This window comes from Phyllobates terribilis, unplaced genomic scaffold, assembly GCF_046119375.1.
Source record: "Phyllobates terribilis strain yellow unplaced genomic scaffold, ASM4611937v1 Scaffold_2__4_contigs__length_985480577, whole genome shotgun sequence".
NCBI classification, from domain to species: domain Eukaryota; kingdom Metazoa; phylum Chordata; class Amphibia; order Anura; family Dendrobatidae; genus Phyllobates; species Phyllobates terribilis.
Window position 1 is genome coordinate 928,774,470 of NW_027362762.1, and position 20,574 is coordinate 928,795,043.

Sequence of the window (20,574 nt, forward strand, 5' to 3'; positions counted from 1 at the left end):
GTTGCATTAGGACTGCAATAAAATCAATGTAAACATAATTTGGCAATAAGGCATGAAAATCTACAATGATACCCAAGTTCTGGCATCTGAAATCATATAGGTTTGGGACTCCAGTACAGAAAACACTAGCAGTCATACACCCATTATAGCTCTGCCCTAATGGAGCAAAACTAAAGAGAAGAAAGCCCGAAGAAAGTGAAAAGCAGGTAAGCACTTCTAGTAGTAAGGACTTTCTGGAAGTAGATCTTACAGGAGTTCTCCAAGACTGTGATAAAAAGCCCTTCGTCTTAGTCACATGTGAGGACAGGCTGTAGTCTGAATTAAAAATTCTCAAAAGACTTGTCTCAGCTGACAGAGGAGCTGTAGAAGAAATAAATCTCAGCTGACTGAGCACAAAAGTTTTTTTTTTTTTCTCCAGCTTCAGTCTCCCATGCTCAGTGAGCTGAGGAGATGATTTATTTCTTCTCCTATCTCAGCTCTTTTCAGTCAGCTCACCAGTATGTGTACTTACCATACAGTTCCTCTGGCAGTTGAGACAGTGCTCTGAAGTGGTATTTCTTCAGGCTTAATCCTAACTAGGACTGGCTGCTGTTTGAATTAAGTGATGGAGGCCATATTACTTTTTTGGAGACTCCTTTTATGAAGAACCAATCACCCTGAACTTAAGAGAATCTGTCACTACTCCTGAAATGTCTGTTTATAGTAAATAATTGTATTCATAATATATCAATTCTGGAGTATTTTTTTTTTTAATAATTGTTTTCCAATTCTGTTCTTCCAATTAATTTATAAATAAGTGAGAGTGCAGTGTTGCCAGATGAATGTGCTTGCATGCACAGTCTGACACTGTACAAACAGTGCTAAAAAATGTAGGCTGTGTAGGTGCGCACCCCTTTGACAAGAAGTAAAGGAACACACATTATAGGTTGAGTTGTGTAAATGACAACACTAGATTTATGCATGTTTTTTTTTTTTTTTTTTACATATATGGCACTACACATGCACTGCTAATACTGAAATACAACTTTTCATTGTAACTTATGTTTTTAGCATGTGATTTATTTGAGGATTTTCATTTAGCTGGTTTGGGTATTGGAAGCCCTGAATAATAAGCATACGAGCTGCTGAAGAATTATTCTCCTAGAACCATATGGTGATCTAAAATTGTCTCAGTAAAATTACAGGGATGCCACATTGTCAGACTGAACTGTACCCATGGTATGTAGTAAGACTATTTTCATTTTACTTTTGACCCCACATTCAAGACGGTCAGCGCTTCCAGCTGAAGCCCCGAAAAATAATGTTCAGTTGGTTCCGCCGACGAGACATTTTCTATAATGAGGCAGACTTATAAGTCTCCGGGTACTCCATCTGGCTTCTATTGTGGCGGCAGCCTTTTATAAGGTACACACGAAAAGCGTCGTAGACCATGGTTTAGTGTCTCCGCTTATAAAGACTGAATGCAAAGTCACTCGGCTTCATTAGTTAAAGGCTCAGTCGTGAATTGTTAGAATACCATTTTTGCGGCTTTAGACAGATTTTCCAAAGTGGTGTCAAATGTAAGATCAATATAGCCATAGCTGTATTACTTAGGGACTATAGAAAGTATATGTCTAATAGGTGTAGCTTCCACTAAATCCCACATATCAGGAAAATGGAGGAGGAGATCCTGCATGTACTTGAATTGCTTTCTCCGGAATAGAATATGTGAGTTTCAAAAGTGGCCTGGCAATTCACAGCTCCCATAGACTACAATAGAGAGAGCTACAATGGGTAAAATAAGTATTTGATACTCTGCCAATTTTACAAGTTTTCCCAACTACAAAGAATGGAGAGCTCTGTAATTTTTTGTTTGATTAGTTTTTATTGGGGAGATTATTACTAAACTGGGGAGGGGGAAGTTGTTCAATTATATTGCCATAATCTGACTTTAATAGCAAACTGAAATGAATACCACATATAATAGAAAATACATTGTATAATGATGATTTTTAATCTGAACCGGGAAGGTAGGGAAGCAACTTGGTAACGGGTGAGGGAAAAGGGGGAAGGTCAGGGAGGAAAAGGGGGAGGGGAAGACCTAAATGGGAGAAGGGGTGAACAGGGAAAGGAATTTGCCTTGAATAAGGTAAAATAACAAGTAAGTATTAAGTGTTTAAAATAACACGTAGAAACAAAGTGTAAATTAATCCAGCTATATGGTTGGTGGGTTTATAGTAAGGGCATAATGGTGGAGGTCTGTAATTTTTATCGTAGGTACACTAACTGTGAGACAGAATCTAAAAGTAAAATCCAGAAAATCATATTGTATGATTTTGACATGATTAATTTGCATTTTATTGCATAAAATAAGAATTTGATACAATAGAAAACCAGAGCTTAATATTTGGTACAGAAACCTTTGTTTGCAATTAGAGAGATCAGACGTTCTTGACCAGGTTTGCTCACACTGCAGCAGGGATTTTGGCCCCCTCCTCCATACAGATCTTCTCCAGATCTTTAAGGTTTCAGGGCTGTCGCTTGGCAATATTGATTTCAGCTTCCTCCAAAGATTTTCTATTGGGTTCAGGTCTTGGGGACTGGCTAGGCAACTCCAGGACCTTGAAATGCTTTTTACGGAGCCACTCCTTAGTTGCCCTGGCTGTGTGTTTCGGGTCATTGTCATGCTGGAAGACCCAGCCACGACCCATCTTCAATGCTCTTACTGAGGGAAGGAGGTTGTGGGCCAAAATCTTGCGATACATGACCCCAATCATCCTCCTTTCATTACAGTGCAGTCTGGATCATCCAGATGGTCATTGGTGAACTTCAAATGGGCCTGGACATGTGCTGGTGTGAGCAGGGGCACCTTGCATGCCCTGCAGGATTTTAATCCATTACGGCTTAGTGCAGGGGTCTCAAACACGTGGCCCTCGGTCCTCATGCGGCCCCTGAGGCTGCTTCATGCGGCCTGCAAGCATCGGAGCTTCTGTGATTATCACGGCAGAATTGGGGAAATTACCACTAGAGGGTTGGTCAGAATCATTATATGGTGCTAATTTTAAGACAAAATTACTGTCTGTGGCCAATTAGAGGACACAGAAAATAAAAAATGTAAAAAAAAAATTCAAAAGTGTGAAACTTTTTTTTACACTGGAGACCCCTGGTGTAGTGTGTTACTAATGGTAATGTTTGAGACTGTGGTCTCAGCTCTCTTCAGGTCATTGACCAGGCCCTCCCGTGTAGTTCTGGACTGATTGCTAACCTTCCTCAGAATCATCCTTACCCCATTAGGCAAGCTCTTGCATGGAGCCCCAGACCGAGAAAGATTGAGTCATCTTGTGTCTCTTCCATTTTCTAATAATTGTGCCAACAGTTGTTGCCTTCTCACCAAGCTGCTTGTCTATTGTCCTGTAGCCCATCCCAGCCTTGTGCAGGTCTACAATTTTGTCCCTGGTGTCCTTAGCTCTTTGGTCTTGGCCATGGCGGAGAGGTTGGAGTGTGATTGTGTGGACAGATGTCTTTTATACAGGTAACGAGTTCAAACTGGTGCAATTAATACAGGTAATGAGCGCAGAGTAGGAGGGCTGTGAGAGCCACAATTCTTGCTGGTTGGTAGGTGATCAAATACTTATTTCATGAGATAAAATACAATTTAATCATTAAAAATCATATAATGTGATTTTCTGGTTTTTAATTTTAGATTCTTCACAGGTGAAGTGTACCTACGATAAAAATTACAGACCTCTCCGTTATTTGTAGGTGGGAAAACGTGCAAAATCAACAGGGTCTCAAATACTTATTTTCTCCACTGTACAAGGATATATGTATACCTTTCCATATAGTCTAGTTATTTCTAGAGTACTAAACAAGGCTCCAGGGCTAGAGATTATCTTGATATGGCGACACACTGGACCATTTGTATTTGCCTGTGCCACTCCGCTTTCACAAGGAATCTACATGTGAGCAAATTATTGGGTGCTACACAGAATAGCGTCACAGGTTGTGCGCCCTGATCTAGTAGAATGACAGCGTACAGGAGTTGGAACTTACTAGGGCCATATTATGGCTGTTGTATGTGGAAGAGCTTATCGGGGATGGTTAATCCTGTGTAGGATATCATGCTTATTTATTTATTTATTTTAATCTGTCACCAGGTTTTTGCTACCTCATCCCAGTTTAACATGATGTAGGGGCAGAGACCCTGATTCCAGCAATGTGTCACTTACTGGGCTGCTTGCTGTCATTTTGATAAAAATCCGTTTTATCTGCTGCAGTTCCAGCAGTTCTCTGAATGCTGGGCTCTGTTTAACCCGGCCCACACCACTGATTGGTAGCTTTCTGCCTATGCACAGTGTACTCAGAAAGCTTCCAATCAGTGATGGTGATGGGGTTAGACAGAGCTCATGAATATGCAGGACTACACGGAAGCAGCTTTACTAGTCCTTTACGGATAATCTCCTGCTGATAAAACTGATTTTTATCAAAACTTTAGCAAGCTGCCCAGTAAGTGGCAAATCTTTAATCTGGGTCTCTCTACATTATTACATTACATTATGCTGCTCTTATGAGGAAAAAACCCAGGGACACATTGCCTTTATTTATAACATTTGGGAAAAAAAACTGCTTTTTATGTGTCCTCATACCACTGAATTACATGAACAATAAAAAAAAAAAAAAAATAGTTCAATCTCTGAAGAGGAGGCTTCTTTACCATGAGAACTATTAATCTGTGGAATAGTCTTTCAGGGTGGTCGCATCGGGAAATGTTGATAGCTTCAAAACAGACTTAGATGCTTATTTAGAAGAAAATAGGTCAATTAGAAAAATTGTATCTACTGGATTTCAAGAAATATATCACATAGCAAAATCATCCCCTAATTAAAAAATATATACTATATTAATAGCTAGAACAAATGATAATACCCCAAAACACAAACTCGAAAGGGTAGGAGAGAGACTCGTTATACCTGACACAATAGCCACAATCAAATCACCATTGGTATGGTGTAGGGTGACCAGAGCAGAAGGTGGGGGTGGGGGAGATATAAGCTTTACCTCAAATACAACCCTAAATAAATCCCCTACCTAACTGCAGAGATTGGCACCCTTGATCAATAATGCAATGTGGCGGCCCCTCTCCACGTCATCTCACCCTACGAGACTGAAAAAGCCCTATCCTATCATATCCTTCCTAATAAAAGATCCCCCAATATGAGGATACAAAATTCATATCCATATGGGAATAGCAAGTAAGTCACACATAATACACACTATAGTCAATTAGTGACTGTCACTAATTAAATCCCTGATGAAGGACCCATTGAAACGCGCGTCAGGGTGAGCGCCACACTTGCTGCAGGACCTTAGCTAACCCAGGGCATGTACAATACTCTATATACTAAGGATCCAGGTATGAACTATACCCCCAATCTTTGCACACGTATGCATTATATATTTGAATTGGTGATGGACTATGCAATTCACATTTTGGGAATATGCAATACACTATGCTTAAAGATTTACTATAGACCTAAGGATATGTGCAATTATTTACTGACTTAATATACATCTAACCTCACTTCCTCTACATACTGTATGTATACACGTCCTTGTTTTTTTTACCCCTGATATTACCTATATCTACTATCAGATATATAGATTGGGGTGACAATTGATACATTTATACTGTAATGTCACCTTCCCTGGTATTTATCCTGTAGTTGTACCTATTTTATTGAGTCCCTGTTGGGTCTTATATCTTGAAATTTTTATTGTGTGTGTGCTCTTTTTCTTTGCCACCACGTACCCATCAGTATAACTAATAAAGGTGTTTTATTACAAATTTTCTTGTTTAGACCATTTAATCGTGTGTCACTATGGGGGTGATTCCTATTAACAATATTGTACACAAACTTAAGTGTATAGCATCTCCTCGTTCTTTGCATCATTTGTTTAATTATTATCACTAATGTACGGGTGTTTCCTGCAACATTAGAAATTGGGTGTCAAAAAAAAAAAAAGCCCCAGTGTACAGTGTGAAAATTGAAAGGTTTCTATTTTTTTGTTAATACATATTTTATGTATGTTATGTATTAACAAAAAAATAGAAACCTTTCAATTTTCACACTGTACACTGGGGCTTTTTTAGACACTAAATTCCTAATGTTGCAGGAAACAACACCTGTACATTAGTGACAATAGTTAAACAAATGATGCAAAGAACGAGCAGATGCTCGTAACAGAGCATATAACAGAACAACCTGATTTAAGCAATAGGTAATTTTCTAATGGCTTCCCGTTAATGAGAAACTTTACCCCTAAAACGTTCGGCAAAGGGAACATGCTTGAAGCTAATATGGTCTGTTGATGGTTATTTAACCTTCCTTCAACTTTCTATTAAGTGGACATATTTGAGATGCACTCAACTATGTGAAGAGAACAATTTGAGCCAGTTGTAGAACAGGAAAACAAAGATTTTCTTTTATCTGTTAATTGTTCTGTAGGTAATGTGTAACAAATCAAAATGTATTGCTTGTTTGGTTCCATACATGGTCCAGGGAGGAAGGCATGGTTCCTGCTCCGACTGTAGGGAGAGATGCAGCATGCTGAGTTTTGCTGTAAATGTTACAAAAGGACTCGCATGACTAGTTACAAAGGCTTACATACACTTTCCAAAATTTGGTCTATAATGTAATGCTCATCTGGCCCTGGTATCGATGTCCTGTTCCTAATAGGATCTTCAGAAGTGTTGTCAGTATCTATCTACGTGTAAGAATTACACCAACCTCCCATCTGTGTGCCATTACCATAACATGGAGCAGTAATAGCTGGAGCGGAGCGCATCCTCCCCCTTCCGAAACACCACCCCATACCTCTTGGATCCTTTTTGAGTGATGTATATCCCTTTTGAAGCCCTACATTCAGACATGGCAGTGGTAAGAAGTGCAGGCACTCGCTTAGCCGAGTCTCTTGAGTTATTGGTAACGTGTGGATGGTTTTAATTCCCAAAGGTATTGGATTAAAAATAAAAAAAAAAAGTCACAAACAAAACTTTACTGTTATGGGCTAGACAAAAAAAAAAGGCACAAATGGAAAAATAGATTGCACAACACTAGAGCAACATTTTATACATTTCATATGTACGTATTCAACTACCAATGTGTAGGGGATGATTTGACAATCGGTTTGTGAGTTCTGGCAATTTGCTATATTTTACTGATTATTTTTAGGTGACAACACTGGCTTAAAACAAACTTCAATGTATTTGTATTCTTACTACGCGCTGCCACAAATCTCTATACTTTTGCGTTCATTCCTTGAAAGTCATATTCAGGTGAGTTGATTGTAATAACGGATGGAGCGGAAATTCCCACTCACTGTGCCCTGAGCAAACAACAAATGATAATCGTTTGCCATTTTTATATTGATCTGAAATTTTCATTTATGGACAGTACATCCGCTCCTGAAAACATGTTTGTAATAATATTCTCAAGAGGATGAAGGCAAAGCACAAAAAAAGTAAACACAATTATTATATATAAATGCAAGGCCGAACGATTCGTATCCACGATCAGCGCTTCTAAGTTGTAAGAATGGACAATGGGATCCATAGATATAGCATATCTGTGCTAATCTAACACTTAAAGGGTAAAAGAAAGTGATGGGAAATGATTGTATTGCAGTCTCACTATGGGCAGCTGGATGTGGATGCACAGAGAAGTTACAACTACAAATGTCATTTATTTTCCGATCACACTCTGCAGATGAAAACCGCAACAGCCTTGTGTTGCTGCTGTCATGTCATTGTTTTCCTGCACAATCGCGTAATCTTGCAGGGAAACTGCTGTTTCACCTGCAAGACAATGTATCTGGTCGAAGTGGCTCCATGATTTTACAGGTAAACAGTGGTTTCCTCGAAAGATTGTGGTTGTGCAGGGAAAGACCGCAGCGGCAGAGAACTAAGCGAAGTGCCGCATGGATTCTAATTTGGTTGTTTTGTGACTTTCAAGTGTAATATAATGACAGGTAGTAAAAGAAGACACAATCTTTCCACATTTGTGTGTGCATATGTATGTGTGTATGTATGTATATATATATATATATATATATATATATATTATACAGAATCTGCTAAGAAACTTACATGCAACATACGTTTTTAATACGAATATGTAAGTGATTTAAACCTACAAGATCCATGCCTGAAAACGGGATTAGAGAAATTCAGTAGCCAGAGACAGAAAAAAAAATAGTAAAAGCACTTCCATGGTACTTTTTTTTAATCATTATTATTGCTATTGATAGGGGAAATACTTATTGCTGGCACTTACATTGGCCCAACCTGTTCTTAAAGGGAATCTGTCATCGGGTTTCTACCATGTAATGTGAGGACAGCATGATGTAGGGGTATAGACCCTGATTCCAGTGATGTGTCACTTACTGGGCTGTGTTTTGCTGTTTCAATACAATCAGTGTTTTATCAACAGGAAATTATCACTACAGGACTAGGTGTCTCATGTCTCCCGGTCCAACCCTTCTCCATCACTAATTGGCAGCTTTCTGTCAATGGCTGCTTTCCGTGTAGACAGTACAATCAGTGGTGTGGGTGGGGTTATACAGGGCTCTGCATTCTGAGCTCTGCTAGATCGGCAGCAGAGAAAACTGTGATTCTATCAAAACTGCTGTACCCAGTAAACTAAGTGACACATTGCTGGAATTAGGGTCTCTGTCCCTACATCATGCTGCTGTCAGAATACGTAGCAAAAACCTGCTGACAGATACCTTTTAAGGAGCATTGTATGCAGTACTGTGATAACGGAACTATTTTAAAAGAAAAAACATTGCAAGAAAACTGGCTATTGTTTATGTCCAGTTTAAAAAATATATATTCGAAAAATATTTAGCATAAAATCTATATAAAAAATATTCCCCTATTAGGCTGACACCTTTTTTTTTTTTTTTTTTTTTTTTTTTTTTGTTCTGTAGAAGTAAGTTGCCAGCAGTATCATTATCATCACAGACGGACAGGATTACAATGAAAAAAATAATATCTCTATACTGATTACACAGGATCCACAAAGATCACCTCCTCCCTCTCCCTGCCCTGGTCACAGCACATTCCTAGAAAACTCTTCTTATAAGTCTTGATTATTGCTGCCTATCAGTCAAGTATTTATTTCTTTTATTCACTTATATAGCGCCATTAACTCCACAGCGCTTTACAGACATTATTGCCACTGTCACCATTGGGGCTCACAATCTACATTCCCTATCAGTATGTCTTTGGAGTGTGGGAGGAAACCCACGCAAACACGAGGAGAACATACAAACTCCTTGTCGTGCTTGGTGGGATTTGAACCCAGGACCCCAGTGCTGCAAGGCTGCCGTGCTAACCACTGAGCCACCGTAGTAGCAGCATTGAGAGATTTGCTTTACGGCAGCTAACATTCTCAGGAAAGATGACACCTTCTTAATCCTATACCAAAAATACAATTTAAATAAAAATTATCATAAAATATTAGAAAAGAAGTTTTACTTGGCTGGATTTAATCAAATAATATATGTGATAATTTACCTTTAAATGGTTGCCATAAATAAAGACTTATTCCCTTGTTTCAGTATAGATAATAAATTCACGATCACTGGGGGTTCTTATGCTGAGACTCCACCAGATTTTGAGAACCTCATCCTAGAGTCCTCAGTATGTAAGACCACCCCTTCAACACACCAGTGGTCGCACATGCTCACTGATGCTACATTTACTCAGGGGACATTGGAACCCCTATTCTTTTGGATTGGTGATGATCCCAAGGTTAATGTTTATGGGACGACCCATTCAAGAGCTAAAACGATTATTTTTTTTGTCAATTACATTTACAATAGATTCAATTACTTATAAATATGACATTTTTGGCTACAAATAACAAAGAATATCTGTATAAGAGCGCAGTCAGACAGCCATATAAATCGGACCGCAGTGCATCGACTGGCCGGTGGGTCTCCGGACCCGAGCGCGGCGGCTGCGTAGAAATACGTCAAGCTGTCCCGTTTGGGTCTGGAGGGCCGCCGGCCAGTCTTTGCACTGTGTTCTGATCTCAGTCCTTTTTATACGGCCGTCTGACAGCACCCTAAGGCTGGCTTCACGGTCCATGTATGGAGCCTCCTAATCCGAGCTAACAATCACTTATGTTTGAGGCTGGTATTTTGCATCAGGAGACTCTCAGCAGGTCCAGAACTTGTGGTTAGGACACAGTGATGTGTGGAGTCGGCATAACATTCACATTTATGTTGTTCTTACCCCTTGTATAACATTAGCATTTCCCAACAGATGATCTAGTGTAAAATTCTCATGACTGTGTGAAATGAAAACTGTTGGTTAATCACGTTGTGTCACATGGATCAGACAGCCCTGGACTGATGAATAAAATATATGTTCCCAGTACAAGTACTGTGCAAACTATACGCCACTCTGCCCCTTAACATATTTAAGGAATAATTATGATAAATCTATTTGTAAAGACAATATATGCACATGTCACGTACACACTAAAGGGGACAAGAACATAAGGAAAATTGCTATTGCCTTTAACCCCTTTCTGATTGGGCGATTTTCAATTGTTGTTTTTTGGGGGGTTTTTTACCCTCCTTCCAAGAGCCATAACTTTCTTTTACCCTTCTTCCTCCAAGAGCCATAACTTTCTTTTACCCTTCTTCCTCCAAGAGCCATAACTTTCTTTTACCCTTCTCCCTCCAAGAGCCATAACTTTCTTTTACCCTTCTCCCTCCAAGAGCCATAACTTTCTTTTACCCTTCTCCCTCCAAGAGCCATAACTTTCTTTTACCCTTCTTCCTCCAAGAGCCATAACTTTCTTTTACCCTTCTTCCTCCAAGAGCCATAACTTTCTTTTACCCTTCTCCCTCCAAGAGCCATAACTTTCTTTTACCCTTCTTCCTCCAAGAGCCATAACTTTCTTTTACCCTTCTCCCTCCAAGAGCCATAACTTTCTTTTACCCTTCTCCCTCCAAGAGCCATAACTTTCTTTTACCCTTCTCCCTCCAAGAGCCATAACTTTCTTTTACCCTTCTTCCTCCAAGAGCCATAACTTTCTTTTACCCTTCTTCCTCCAAGAGCCATAACTTTCTTTTACCCTTCTTCCTCCAAGAGCCATAACTTTCTTTTACCCTTCTTCCTCCAAGAGCCATAACTTTCTTTTACCCTTCTCCCTCCAAGAGCCATAACTTTCTTTTACCCTTCTTCCTCCAAGAGCCATAACTTTCTTTTACCCTTCTTCCTCCAAGAGCCATAACTTTCTTTTACCCTTCTCCCTCCAAGAGCCATAACTTTCTTTTACCCTTCTCCCTCCAAGAGCCATAACTTTCTTTTACCCTTCTTCCTCCAAGAGCCATAACTTTCTTTTACCCTTCTCCCTCCAAGAGCCATAACTTTTTTTTAATTTATTTATTTTTAAATCAACAGTCAAAAAATTAGGAAAAAAACAATGGATAATCCAAAAAATAAAAAGTACTTTTTAGTATCACCATGTCTAACAACCCGAGCTGTAGAATTATCACATTATTTACCATCCACAGTGATGGCCTTATTAAAAATATTTGTGTTCTTACTGTCACCCAAAAATGGAATAAAGATTAGTCAAGAAGTAATATGTGCCCCACAATACTATTGAAATACTAATGCATCATTTTTAAAAAGGAAAAAAAAAGCCTTTCGTGACTTGGGGAAAAAAAACTTACAGCTCCCACAAAATGACTAGACGAATACAAATATTGTACTTTTTATTGTACAAAAGTAGTAAAATATAAACACTTATGAATTGGAAATTGCCTGAATTGTGCTTACCTGTAGTTATGTAACTTGTAACAAAAGTTGGGATAAATGACAATAGTTTATATTTTCAAATAAGTTTATAAGGATATCACTGTAAACGCCCTCAGTCAACCCCGAGGTCAATATCGGAAAAAGTACAACTTGCTTTACTTATGTTCAAGTCTAGTAATGGGTTAAATTCATATAAGGATATTGGGAATGAACCCAGCAGAATCAGATTTCAGGCTTGTTACTTTCCCCAGAAAACTAAAATGTGTAACGGGTTGTTTGGAGCTGGAGAGCTATTCATACACAGATTATTAAGAGCTGCCATTGTTCTAGCATAATTTTAGAGCTTTTTTTTTTTTTTTATTAGTTAGGTTTTCTAGGAAAGCAATAAAATCAGTCAGCTGAATAATGCTGCGTAAATCAAGATTACAACGCACAGACACCTTTTGTTTTACGATGTAGCATTCTAGAGGAAACAATTTAAAAAGCCAATCCTTTCTTATACCCACTCCCCAATCACTTCTATGTGGGACACAAATCTGTTCAACCAAAGGTGCTTTTACGAACTTGCCGGTTGTTTAATAGCCCTTTTACGCAGGTCAAACCGGCTTCAGATTCTCACTGAACGTTCTGTAATAGATCTGTCATTCTCGGCAGTGCTAGTCAGAAAAATACATTGCCGCGAAAGATGACCTCATAAAATATCATCACCCAAGGAATGAGTGTTTCACTCGTTTGTCGGGTGTTCAGCAGCCTGTTTAGACTGCACGGTTATGATGCAAGTGTTCCTCGGGGCGCTCGTTCACGATAGTCTCGCAGTGTAAATGGACCTTAAGGAGTTACGTCATCTACAACCAATGAGATGTGTTTAGAGATCATCTTTAAGATGTAGTTACTAGTTCTCCTTATGCGTTTATGGTTTGGCTTGTATATAATAATAAAGCCTCAAGCTGGCAATATACATGTCAGGTACTCGTTCGCTTGTCCAATATCTATTCTCACTACCCCAAGAACACATGATATTGAATCTGCTTATTTCGTGCATGGAGAAAGGATTGGCCATATGTAATAATAATAATCTTTTTATTTATATAGCGCCAACATATTCCACAGCGCTTTACAATTCAGACAATTTACATACATTATCGTCACTGTCCCCGTTGGGGCTCACAATCTAGATTCCCTATCAGTATGTCTTTGGAGTGTGGGAGGAAACTGGAGAACCCGGAGGAAACCCACGCAAACACAGGGAGAACATACAAACTCCTTGCAGATGTTGTCCTTGGTGGGATTTGAAACCAGGACCCCAGCACTGCAAGGCTGCAGTGCTAACCACTGAGCCACCGTACTGTGCTAAACACGGCCACCGTGCTGCCCTCTAATCTAACATAGACGATCTTGCATTTTCTTATCATCGGGACTTCCTGATGGGCTCCCTATACATTATATTTTGGGCCAATCCTGCCAATATACCCAGGTTTGTGTAAATTTGAACTTGTATATAGCAAGCTTAAAGAGCATGTCCACTACAACACATAATGCCCCCATCAATTTAAATGGTGTAAAGCAGTGTTTTACCTTGAATTGTGATTGCTGCCTGTGAGCGGCGCTATCGCTGACCGCTCACTAGGCATCATGTGATCCGGCTGCAGCCTTCTCTGACATCCGCTGATGTTGCATCAAGTTCCGGCTGCAGCCGGGCGTGACCCAGTGATGTGCACCCCCCTGATTGTTGGGCTATGGGCGGCGTTTCACCGCACGTCACAGCCCAGCATCCACCGCTCGCTTTCCCAATGAATGCAGATAGGGAAAGCGCACAGTGGACGCTGGGCTGTGACGTCACTGGGTCACACCCGGCTGCAGCTAGAACTTGACGTGGCATCAGCGGATGTCAGCCGAGGCTGCAGCCGGGGTCACGTGATGCCTAGCGAGCAGTCAGCGATAGCGCCGCTCACAGGCAGCAATGACAACTCAAGGTAATTACAAAAACACTTCTTGACACCGTTTAAATCGATTGGGGCATTATGTGTTGTAGAGAAAGCAGAAAAATCCAGCTCCCAGATAAAGTCCAAAAAAGTTCATTTTATTTTCCAAGGTACATGAAGCAAAGATTAAAATGGTTTGTTCACAAAAAAGAGAATGCAGGCATCTTTCGACACGTTTCGAGCGGCAAGCGCTCTTTAAGATACCATCCAAGTGAACTTACAAGATTTAAAAACAATTTGAACATGTGCACACACCAATTTCCTGATGGCCAAATAAATCAATTAAATCACAGGTGGGAAACATCTGCAGCCAAACATATATTAGAATTTCCCATGCGTTGCTGCAAAAGATTTAAATGTGACACAGAATAACATTATACACAGGGACATTATGATAGTAGTTTATATTACCTCTATATTTTACTCTACAATGCTAGGAATCAGTATTAAATACATTCCATGAAAAGTACATATTTTTTTAGATAACATGATAAATAACATAATTATTTCTTTCTGACTCTTCTATTTATCTTTATTGGTTTGATGGTTCATTTTCCAGATATATTAGATTACTTTCCTTTCACAAGATATTTATCCCAATTATATATATCAAAGGCAGTGAGATCTCAAAGGGTTTGCCACTAGATTTCATAGAAAGAGAAAAAGAAAGGGTTAACACATGCAGGATTTACACATACAAATCAGCACTTGCAGAATTTTCCCAAGCTTATAGTTCAACACCTTCGATTTAAGTATCACATTGCACCATTGCCTCTTTAGAGAAGGAAAAACGCATGGGAAATGCTAATATATGTTTAGCTGCGGAGGTTTCCCACCTGTGATTTAATTGATTTATTTGGCCATCAGGAAATTGGTGTGTGCACATGTTCAAATTGTTTTTAAATCTTGTAAGTTCACTTGGATGACATCTTAACAAAGAGCGCTTGCCGCTCGAAACGCGTCGAAAGATGCCTGCATTCTTTTTTTGTGAACACACAATTTTAATCTTTGTTTCATGTACCTTGGAAAATAAAATGCTCTTTTTTGGACTTTATCTGTGCGCTGGATTTTTCTGCTTTCTCTAGTGGATGTTGCACCCTGCCCAGGTGCTATCCGTGCTCCAGAAGTGTGGAACTGCAGGTGGTGAGCTGGATTTACTTCTGTGATTATGTGTTGTAGTGGACAACCTCTTTAAAGGGGTTATCCGGTCGTAGGCTAAAGCTCTGCATACACTATGACTGCAGACTTGTGAATCCTCACACGAGCACTGCCACTCTGTGAGGATTCTCCTGGAGCAGGGGATCATGTGACCTCATGTATGCGATTTGCATATTTTCAGCCACATTCTGACTAGACGTGTCCAGCCTCACTCAATACACTTTCATTAAGCGATGCCTCACACATCTAGTTGGCACATGACCGCATATATGCAAATCGCATAATTGCATTCACATGCCCTGCAGTGCGCTGTGAGGATTAAAAATTCTGCAGTCACGTAGGCCACAAGTCTACAGACACTGAGGCCGGACAATTCCTTTAAGCTAGCCAAACACTATGTGGCTGTTATCCAAGAAATACTTCATTATAACTTTCAGCTGTTAGCCATCTCAGCCAACTCTCCTATTCACAGTAGCGCTCTTTCAGCTGAGCGCTCCTGTGTTCTCTATGAGGAAGCCGGCTACTGACCTGATGGTTTGCTGCTTATCTCGGGGAGAACAATGCTATCGTCAGTCCAAAATTGGACATGTGCGATTGACACCTCTGCTGACCATCACTTGTCCGGCGGCCCCATACACACTAGACTGTAGGTTGAACCCATCAATGTAAGTTGGTACAGCCAACTTAATTCTAATGTGTATTGGGGCCTTTAATTTTAACCAAGCTTCCCTGAGGAAGCCATGTAATGTGAAACATGCTTCAGGGTATGTGATCCGTTGAATGATCTACAGCATGGATGAGACCATCTTTCTTTTTTGGTTATATATTTTGTAGATTGTACTTGTTTTCTTTTTGTGAGCCCATAATTGACAGCCCTTTGGTCCCCTTCTCATTCTATGTAATCTGGTCTGTAGTTGACTACAATTACAGTGGGGGAAAAAAGTATTCAGTCAGCCACCAATTGTGCAAGTTCTCCCACTTAAAAAGATGTGAGGCCTGTAATTGACATCATAGGTAGACCTGAACTATGAGAGACAAAATGAGAAAACAAATCCTGAAAATCACATTGTCTGATTTGGAAAGAATTTTTTTTTCAAATTTTGGTGGAAAATAAGTATTTGGTCAATTACCAACAAGCAAGATTTCTGGCTCTCACAGACCTGTAACTTCTTCTTTAAGAGGCTCCTCTGTCCTCCACTCATTACCTGTAGCACTGGCTCCTGTTTGAACTTATCAGTATAAAGGACACTTGTCCGCAACCACAAACAGTCACACTCCAAACTCCACTATGGTGAAGACCAAAGAGCTGTCAAAGGACACCAGAAACAAAATTGTAGCCCTGCACCAGGCTGGGAAGACTGAATCTGTAATAGGCTAGCAACTTGGTGTGAAGAAATCAACTGTGGGAGCAATAATTAGAAAATGGAAGACATACAAGACCACTGATAATCTCCCTCAATCTGGGGCTCCACACAAGATCTCACCCCGTGGGGTCAAAATGATCTCAAGAACGGTGAGCAAAAATCCCAGAACCACACGGGGGGACCTAGTGAATGACCTGCAGAGAGCTGGGACCAACGTTACACAGGCTACCATCAGTAACACACTACGCCGCCAGAGACTCAGATCCTGCAGTGCCAGACGTGACCCCTGCTTAAGCCATTACATGTCCGGGCCCGTCTGAAGTTTGCTAGAGAGAATTTGGATGATCCAGAAGAGTATTGGGAGAATGTCATATGGTCAGATGAAACTAAAGTAGAACTGTTTGGTAGAAACACAACTCGTCGTGTTTGGAGGAGAAAGAATGCTGAGTTGCATCCAAAGAACGCCATACCTACTGTGAAGCATGGCTGTGGCAACATCATGCTTTGGGATTGTTTCTCTGCCAAGGGACTGATCCGTGTACATGAAAGAATGAATGGGGCCATGTATCGTGAGATTTTGAGTACAAACCTTCTTCCATTGCCAAGGGCATTGAAGATGAAACGTGGCTGGGTCTTTCAGCATGACAATGATCCCAAGCACACCGCTAGGGCAATGAAGGAGTGGCTTCGTAAGAAGCATTTCAAGGTCCTGGATTGGCCTAGCCAATCTCCAGATCTAAACCCTATAGAAAACCTTTGGAGGGAGTTGAAAGTCCGTGTTGCCCAACGACAGCCCCAAAACATCACTGCTCTAGAGGAAATCTGCATGGAGGAATGGGCCAACATACCAGCAACAGTGTGTGCCAACCTTGTGAAGACTTACAGAAAACGTTTCACCTGTCATTGCCAACAAAGGATATATAACAAAGTATTGAGATGAACTTTTGTAATTGACCAAATACTTATTTTCCACCAAAACTTGAAAAAAAAATTCTTTCCAAATCAGACAATGTTTTTTTCTGGATTTGTTTTCTCATTTTGTCTCATAGTTGAGGTCTACCTTAAGTGGGAGAACTTGCACAATTGGGGGGCGACTAAATACTTTTTTTCCCCACTGTATATGTGTAACTTTATCTGCTTAGTAGATATTATCCATAAAGTATTCATTTTTATCCTGTATCAATTACTCCAATTTGGCTTCTTGTGTAATGGAGATATTGTTTGAGCCTTGGCCAATAATTTGATAGTGACACGAGAGTCACAATGTAACATTTTTTTTCACAGTCTAGCTACTTTGCCATTGGGTCCGTTCTTGGCTTTAACAATCTTAGTGCCGCGTTTTCATTTACATAATTTAGAGAAATGTAACTTTGTAATTATAGCAGAACTTTGTAATTCTACACCAGAGCAGCATTCACTACTTGGCACTGTTCTCATAATTCAGTAAGTGAGTTCTCCCCCCTAATTAGGTCACTTTATGTTTCCTATTGGAAACACTACACTTCTACTAGCAAGATCTTCCTATATTGAGCCAGTAAGGAATAATGGGAAGATTTCAGCTCTGATGCTTGCCCAATTGTGAATGCAGCTTTCTACTTAAATGTAGGTTGTAAATCAGGATCCGTAGAAGACCGATAATATAATGTATGCGCAAAGTAACCCAATTTGTCATGTAGCTAAGATAGGAAAGTTTTCATTATATCACTTTGTGGTGGTGGTGGTGATACCAGCCTACGCAAAGTGACAGTCTGACCGACAGACTTCTGCTGTTACAAAGATACCTGACAATATGCCATACACACGTTAAGATGGTCTTTCTTGTAAGCTTTGAACAATATATCAAGTTCTGATATTTGCACCACCGTTTCAGAATTGATTTATCAATTGCTGAATTGTTAGGTTAGGATAACGTTCAGATGAAATTTTTGATAAATTTTTTTTAGCATTTGTCTGTGATTTGCAGTGTGTTTTTCAGCTTTATATTGTTCATTTATCTTATGCATTCGCTTATCAGCTGAGACAAAACTATATTGCTATCTGCCAAAGTAATGCATTATACTATTTTCAAAAAATGTATTTTTCTAGAAAACACCTTTTTTGTATGAATCTTCATTTTGCATGGTCTTTTATGTATAGACTTTTCCAATAATGGTCTCTTTTTTTTTTTTTTTTTTTTTATTGCAGGAGCTTCGCAGGGTGGACCTCCACAGGGACCCCAGACAGTTACTGCACCAGGCTCAAACCAGGGTCCTTCTGGCCCATCCCAAGGTCCTTCTGGCCCATCCCAAGGTCCTTCTGGCCCATCCCAAGGTCCTTCTGGCCCACACCTTGGGCCTCCTGGCCCACCCCAAGGGCCTCCTGGCCCACACCACGGGCCTCCTGGCCCACCCCAAGGGCCTCCTGGCCCACACCACGGGCCTCCTGGCCCACCCCAAGGGCCTCCTGGCCCATACCACGGGCCTCCTGGCCCACACCACAGGCCTCCTGGCCCACCCCAAGGGCCTCCAAATGCATCCCAAGGTCCATCACAGGGACCGCCACAAAGTACTTCAGGTTCACAAGGATCATCCCAAGGTCCCCCAATTCAATCTCAGGCACCTCATTCTGGTCCACCCCAGGGGCCTTCGACAGGAACTTCACCAGGGCCTGTAATTGGATTACATAGTCCATCAACAGGTCTTCTGGGTGCTAGACCAGGGCTTATACCACTACAAAGGCCACCTGGAGTACCGACACATCACATGCAAAGATTTCCTGGAATGCCGCATAGACCAATGATGCCTCACATGGCTCACAGAGGTCCTCCTCATGTACCAGGTGGTTTTGGAATGCCACGACCACATGGGATGAGAGGTCCTTTCCCACCCCCAGGACACTTTGGACGGCAGGGAGGACATGGGGGGCCAGAAGAAGGCAGGCCATTTAGAAATGATAGGGGTGGATTTAATCCTGACAGACATGGGTTTAATCCTGAAAGAGGCGAGAGGCATGGATTTAATCCTGATAGAAATGAGAGAATTAGGTTTCAGCCAGAGGCGGAGGATGGATTTGATCCTGAGATGGAGGAGGGCCCTGAGTTTAATCCAGAGATGGATGAGGATCAAGCTTTCAATCCTGAAATGGAAGAAGAGCAAGATTTCCAGCCAGATAGACCAGGTTTTAACCCCGATAGGCAGGGTTTCCATCCTGACAGGCCAGGTTTTCATCCCGAACGACAAGGCTTTAATCCAGAGAGAGCTGGTTTCCATCCAGATAGAAATGACCGTCCAGGATTTCATCCTGACAGAGAAAGAGAGAGGTTTGGTAGAAGGCCATTTGGGAACCGTAATGAGGATGAACGAGAACATTTTAGTAGCCGATTTGATGATCGGGATCATGAGCGACCAGGACGTGGTAGAAGAAACTGGGGCAGAGGAAGTCCTGACCGTGATAGACATAGGGATAGTGAGGAGAGAAATAGGTGGTCAGTAGGACGAGAACGGGGGGAGCCCAGAAAAGTACTACTTGATTTCCCTGACGGCCGAAAGCAAAGTATAAATGAGAACCATGAGCCTGTAAAGACTAAACTTGAAAACCCAGAGAAAAAGAAAGATGAACCTAAAGAGCAGAAACCTACTGAGGAGAAGCCCTCTAATACACCGCCATCCGCTGATCCAGAAAAAAAGGAATCTGGATCGACATAAGACGCTGCACGCTAGGACTTAACTAGGGGTGGGGGTTACATTTTGTTGTGTAGAGCTTCACAGTTGTACAATATGCTGTAAAATATTTGCTTCTGCTGTATTCTATCCTGTTATAGTTTCTCGAGAATTGTAAACTAATTGGCTTTCCTTCTACTTAAATGGTTACGAAAAACTCCAACATATGTTATTAAAAAAAAAAATCAAGCCTCCTAAGTTTTGTTGAAACTTTTTAAATATCATCTTTAAAAAGTTGACAGATTTTTTCTTTTAATGGGAGATGCACCTGCTAGCCCTTGAAAACATTAGGGTTTGTTTTTAATAAACTATATTTTCGTAACAAATTTTGTGTGATTTTTTAGATTTGGATGGAGAGAGAGCTAGCGTTATCCCTTAGGATGAAAACATTAGACCGCCTTTATCAACACTGTAACTGAAGTTTGGTCTGGCTTTCAATCCATAAGTTCAAAGATGTTGTTTTTTTTTGGGGGGGGGGCTAGTTGAGGGTCCCATGTTTAATTTTGAAATGCAAGAATTCATGCCAAAGATTGATTTGACCCGGATAGGTTGGG

At 40.6% G+C, this 20,574-nt stretch overlaps 1 protein-coding gene across 2 annotated transcripts in view; it reads left to right on the forward strand.

Moving 5' to 3' along the window:
- The window catches only part of SCAF4 (SR-related CTD associated factor 4), a 105,323-nt gene extending 84,977 nt beyond the window's left edge, over positions 1-20,346 (forward strand). For both annotated transcript variants that reach the window (XM_073668314.1, XM_073668315.1), the window contains one exon: positions 18,507-20,346. In XM_073668314.1, coding sequence (XP_073524415.1) covers positions 18,507-20,005 — 1,499 coding nt within the window. In that variant the 3' untranslated portion in view covers positions 20,006-20,346. The remainder of the gene's footprint in view (positions 1-18,506) is intronic.
- The last annotated feature ends 228 nt before the right edge of the window (positions 20,347-20,574 follow it).